We start from the raw sequence: 5,600 nt of genomic DNA, 5'->3' as shown, positions 1-5,600 counted from the left end.
AGAAAGACTGACAGATGCTCTTCAAGCTGCACATTGGAAAGGGTCAGGTTTACACCAAAAGCTGATGTGACTTTGTTAAAGGGTATTTCCAGGCTGAGTTTGTTGGGGTTTTTTCACACTTTTCCAGAGCACACTGTAAAAGCCAGCATAAATATCCTCTCTGCTATTGTTTTTGTGGGGCCTGCGAGATCAGATTACACTGAAAATCAAGATACAGATATTTTATCTTTGTTCTGTTTGGCACAGGAGACATTTGACCTCTGTTTAGAGCATTTATTGCCCTGTCTTTCCCCATGCTTTACATCATATATTCCCCTAAGCATCCCACACTTTAGAAACTACTCTCAGTTCCCCCAGGACCAGCCAGCTCACTCCCACTGTAGACAAAGTTTCGGGCACTGCAGCCTCCTGGACAACTGCAGGCAGATGCTCAGAGCACTCAGCTGCCATACAGGCACCATCCCTGCAGGAACTTGAGAGAGGAACCGAGCACAGTCCTGCAACATGGACTCCTAATCCTTTTGCTGAGAGGAGTCAAGCTGGAGTTTAGAGAACTGGAAGTTGGAGAACAAGCAGACGTTTATTCAGAGCCAGCAGCATGAGGGGGAGGACCACCAGCTCCTTCCTGCCCCCGTGGGACTTACCATCCCTGAATGCCCCTTTTTGTCCTCCTCCCCACATCTGTGGCCAGCCAGCACAACGCTGCTCTGTCCAGTGTGAGGCTGTGGCCACTGCACGCCTGCCTCAGGGCCCAGTGGCCAGCAGAAGGAGAAGCAGGGTGGCCACAGTGATGCTGACCTGGCTGCCAGGCTGAGCTTTCCCAAGAGGAAGTCACTTGGGTGCTCTTCCCACCAAGGGGGACCCTCTCAAGGGGCAGAGCTGTGGGCCCACAGGCAGCCAGGGAGGGAGGCTGAACATCAGATCTGCAGCATTTAACAGGCATGAGAGACCCCAGCTTGGAGACAGGGCCATGGGACCATCTTTTAAAAGAGTAAAGCCCAACAGCCTCAAAGGTTACAGCTGCTCAGTAGGACTAATCCAAGAAGGTTGAACTCCACCAACACATTGCATAGATGTCATCATAACATGTATCAGAAACTCCAGTTTCAGTAAAAAAGCATCTATGTGTGAGAGGCAGCAGCAAGTCTTGGCAGAGAAGAAACAAGAGCTCTGTCACTCTACAAGCAGGAGCAGCTCTTGGAGGAGCCTGACTGCACCCACCTATGTTGGTAAACTTTGGAAAGCTTTGGCCTACAAAAGCGCCAGGTTGCTTCCAGTCACAATAGTGAAGATGGACCTTTTGGAGGGGATTTTCCCCTCAGGTTGTGTTAGCTCTACTTTGAACTGCAGGACTGCTTTGAAGACTGGTATCAAACTGCTCTGTTGCTGCACAAGTCCTTGTCTCAGGTCAAAGCATCAGCAATACAGTGAATATAAACTGATGCATTCAGGTAACCACCATAACACTCACTGTCTGAGCAGCAGCACCCATCCAATCTAATAATCAGAAAGGTTTTTTAAAATAAAAATACTCAACATTTATTTACCTTTGAAGTCACCATAGTAAATTGTACACGCTGTGAGTAACCCAGGAACATTATTAAAAAGCTACCAGAAACATAAGGCAATTTGTACAACCATTGAAAGAAATACACAGCATTTTGAAAACAGAGTGAAATATTACTCAAACAAGACAACGTTTGATACGTACAAGAGTGACAAGAACCAGCATTAAGTTTTAAACAAAAATAAAGATGTCATGGCTACAAGTATTATACAGTGATAAATACTTCAAAAATATATTAAGATATATGGAAATTCTCACTTTGTAAGGGAAATCCAGAGAAATTCCAGCCTTCACTGGATTTCAATATACCAATTAAGGTTTAATATTTAAATTCTTTTCCTTTCAGTAGGAACCAGTACTGCAGCCATTACTGTCCTGTATCAATACTTACCTTCTTGTAGTGTAATGAATTCAGCCTTATGTTACATTAAGCCCTAATGCTTCTTGCATCACAGGCACCAATTGCTTTAAATCAACAAATGAGTTGCCTTTTGAATACAAGTGCTGTGCACCACGTTTGAAGCCATAAACCACGTTAGATCACAGTCAATGTTTGCCCACTTTACAGCATTAATGAACGCGGGTTCCATGACTTGCCTCCACGTAAATAAGACGTCTTGAACAGAGGGTTTAGTAGCAAGCCCACCATAATGTTTTCCTAGCATAACATCAAGCACTCAGAAGTTACAGTACATGAACCATGCTAAAGTTTAGGTTACACCTTCAAAAAAGAAAGTCCAGAGGATGTTTGGAGACAACAGGTTTTGAACATGCACAAACAGTGCTCTAGTACACATTTGTTTGTGTCGTTACTGGGTAGCGAGTGAAGCAGTTTATAGCCAAGGATTTGGTGAGGCAGTTTTCTGAGCCAGTTTAAAAATATAGACTTCTTCTTAGAGGGTCTGTTCTATAGAAAATAAAGTGAAATCTGGTAAATTGTCAGTTTTGAGAGTACTTTCCTGGGGCACGATCCGCTGGCGGGCCTACCGCACCAGGAGGAACGCCAATCCCGCCATGCCGATGCCGATGCCCGCCGCGGCCGCCACGATGGCGTTGCCGATGGTGCTGCTCTGCTCTGCTGCCTCTGAGCCGTGCCTGCCGAAGAACCGACAGAAGCCATCCTGCAACAGCAACAGAAAGGACATTGAGTCGCTTAGCTGGCAGTTAAATGGATTTCTTTAGCCTTTGAGCACAGTTTCATCCTCCTCCAGCTCAGCCTCTGTCAGCTGCAGTTCTCTAGTTCAGTCATGGGAGTCTAAACCCACTGCCTTGGGCATAGGCAAAAACATTTTGTGAGAGCCTTTGCACAAGGCAACTGGAAGGAGTAAGCTACAAGTGTTTGTACACTTTGCTCAACAGGCAATTGGACACTTCCTATTGAGATGCTTGGTGTGTCATTACATATTTTTGCCCTTTTAGGCAAGTTTTTGATGGAAGTTGCCAGCATTGTTCTTCCTAATTTAAGTTTCAGAAAGCATCTAAAACACAGGATATGGAAATTTCCACTTTTAAGACAGGAGCCCAAAGGCAGTCCCACCTCAGTGGATGAGGGACTGATTACACACTCTCTTGGAAGGGCCGGGTGGACACTGCTCAGAGCTGACCTATGACAGAGCAAAGCTGGCAGCTGCTCTCCCAGATCATTGTGATAATCAGAAGTGGCAGCAATACAACTCCAGATGGTTGTGTTTGAACTCTGCTCCGCAGATGTCTATGTAAACAAGTTATACTCTTAATTTCTTCCGGAACTTTGTTCTTTACACTTTGATTTGTGCGAACAGGCAATGTGATTTTGCCGATTTTGCCAAGTGACAGTGTATATTGCAGCCAACCACCACACTCTTCTGAGTGCCCAGATGGACCAGTGACCACTGGAAAACCAAGTTCATTTTGGTCTCTGGAAAAGTTAACAAAACCAGTGGCTACTTCCCCTCCTTTCTATTTTTAGTGCTTATTTGTACTGACATAAAGTATTCCACTAGGACTGGAAATAGGAAACGTGCAGTTCTGTGGGATAGCTAACATTTTGTTTAGAAACATAGGCAGAGCTGCACTGATGCCTTAAAAGCTGCACCTTCAAGTGTGCATCTCAAAGGGCAAAATACCCACATCACCTTCCTCCCCAGGCCCGACCTGACCGGCTTGGGGATAGGCAGGAACAAGAGCCGCAGGTCTGGAGGGCGGGTGCCTTAATACACAGGTGTACTTAATAACAGGCACAGCTTTGTGCTCACACCTGGGACAGACCTGTGCCAGCCTGCTCGCAAAATCCACCGGCTGTGGACCCGAGGCTGAATGGCAAACCTCGTCCCCTCACCCTGGAGCATCAGGAGGCTGCAGCATCCCAACGGGACCACAGGCGGGCACCGAGAGGGATCTGGGCACCCGCAGGCTCCCCAATGGCCCAGTGCGCTCCCACCGCATTGGGATGGCCAGAGCAGTCCATGGGGACACACCGCATGTGGGATGGCCAGAGCAGCCCCTGGGGACACACCGCGTGTGGGATGGCCAGAGCAATCCATGGGGACACACCGCATGTGGGATGGCCAGGGCAGCCCCTGGGGACACACCGCGTGTGGGATGGCCAGGGCAGCCCCTGGGGACACACCGCGTGTGGGATGGCCAGGGCAGCCCCTGGGGACACACCGCGTGTGGGATGGCCAGGGCAGTGCACGGGGACACACCGCGTGTGGGATGGCCAGCAATCCATGGGGACACACCGCGTGTGGCATAGCCAGAGCAGTCCATGGGGACACACCGCGTGTGGGATGGCCAGAGCAGTCCATGGGGACACACCGCGTGTGGGATGGCCAGAGCAGTCCATGGGGACACACCGCGTGTGGGATGGCCAGGGCAGACCCCGGGGACACACCGCGTGTGGGATGGCCAGGGCAGACCCCGGGGACACACCGCGTGTGGGATGGCCAGGGCAGACCCCGGGGACGCTCCGCGCGGTGCCGCGCACGCCCATCACCAGCAGCCACACGGGCACGTCTCCCCTCAGGACGAGCCGCCGCACAGAGCCGGGGGCTGCCCTGCCCCGCTCCCCGGGGAGGGGCCGAGGCTCCCGGCTCCCGCCCCAGGCCGCTCCCCGCCGCCCGGTCCCCGCTCACCCATCCGCCGTGCGCCTCCAGCCACTCGCCGCGCTCCTCGGCCAGGTATGTGGCCAGGTGTGCGGCCAGGCAGCGCGGCCCGTCGCCGCAGCCCCGCTCGGCCAGCGCTGCCGCCAGCGTGCCGGCGAACACCACCAGCGCCAGCAGCCGGCCCCAGTTGAGGCCGCCGTCGGCCTCCAGCTGCGCCGCCACCTTTCCCAGCAGCGCGGCCGCCTCCCGCGGCTCGGCCCGCGCCAGCGGCGCGCAGGAGCGGAAGAAGGGCCGCTCCTGCCGCTCCAGCTCGGCCGCCGCCCTCCGCAGCGCGGCCGCCGTGGGGCTGGGGGGCAGCGCGGCGCCGCCGCCGCGGTGCTGGAAGTAATCCTCCAGCAGCAGCGCCGTCTCCTCCTTCAGCGAGCGCGGCATGGCGGCTGCCCACGGCGGCGGCCCCGCAGCAGCAGCTGCCGCCGACTAAGAGGCGGGGCGGCCCCTCCGCCCGGCCCGGCCCGGCCCAGCCCGGCCCGCCCCGGGCGCCCCCTCCTCCGGGGCGGGGCCAGACCGCCGGGCGGGCCCGTTCCCATCGGGAATGGGCGGTCTGCATCCCTGGAAAGGCGTGTGGGGGTGATTCCTGCCGGCCTTGCTGCAGTTTGCCTCAAATGCTCAGTTACCGGGTGCTGACTCCCAGATACTTGCTTTGATTCCTTTTGGGTTTTGTTTTTCTTCCATATCAGTGGCCCGCCCGAACCTGTATTCGGTGCATCAAAAGAGATGTAGGTTTTCCAGGTTCGCTGGGTGAGTGCAGTGTGTATTTACCCAGCTAATGCAGTGGCCTTTGCCTTTTGATGAGCATATAGGCAAAATACAGGATTAGGGCCTTCATGGTGCAGAGGTGGGGCCCGTCACGGTGCTGGTGTGAAGGAAAGGGCTGAGCAGAGCCCTGGGCA

General features: G+C 53.5%; 1 protein-coding gene across 1 annotated transcript; it reads right to left on the bottom strand.

Moving 5' to 3' along the window:
- Positions 1-1,513: 1,513 nt before the first annotated feature.
- On the bottom strand, positions 1,514-5,092 carry BCL2L10 (BCL2 like 10). Its single transcript, XM_083871316.1, has 2 exons — positions 4,681-5,092; positions 1,514-2,688 (listed from the first exon to the last, which is right to left on the bottom strand). The coding sequence occupies exons 1-2, from the start codon at positions 5,080-5,082 to the stop codon at positions 2,551-2,553; spliced, it is 540 nt and encodes a 179-aa protein (XP_083727442.1). The 5' UTR covers positions 5,083-5,092; the 3' UTR covers positions 1,514-2,550.
- Positions 5,093-5,600: the final 508 nt, after the last annotated feature.

The sequence above is a fragment of the Zosterops lateralis genome (assembly GCF_965231275.1).
Source record: "Zosterops lateralis genome assembly, chromosome: 13".
Taxonomy (NCBI): domain Eukaryota; kingdom Metazoa; phylum Chordata; class Aves; order Passeriformes; family Zosteropidae; genus Zosterops; species Zosterops lateralis.
The sequence above is the reverse complement of the archived record's forward strand: the minus strand, read 5'-3'. Positions and strand labels throughout refer to the sequence as shown.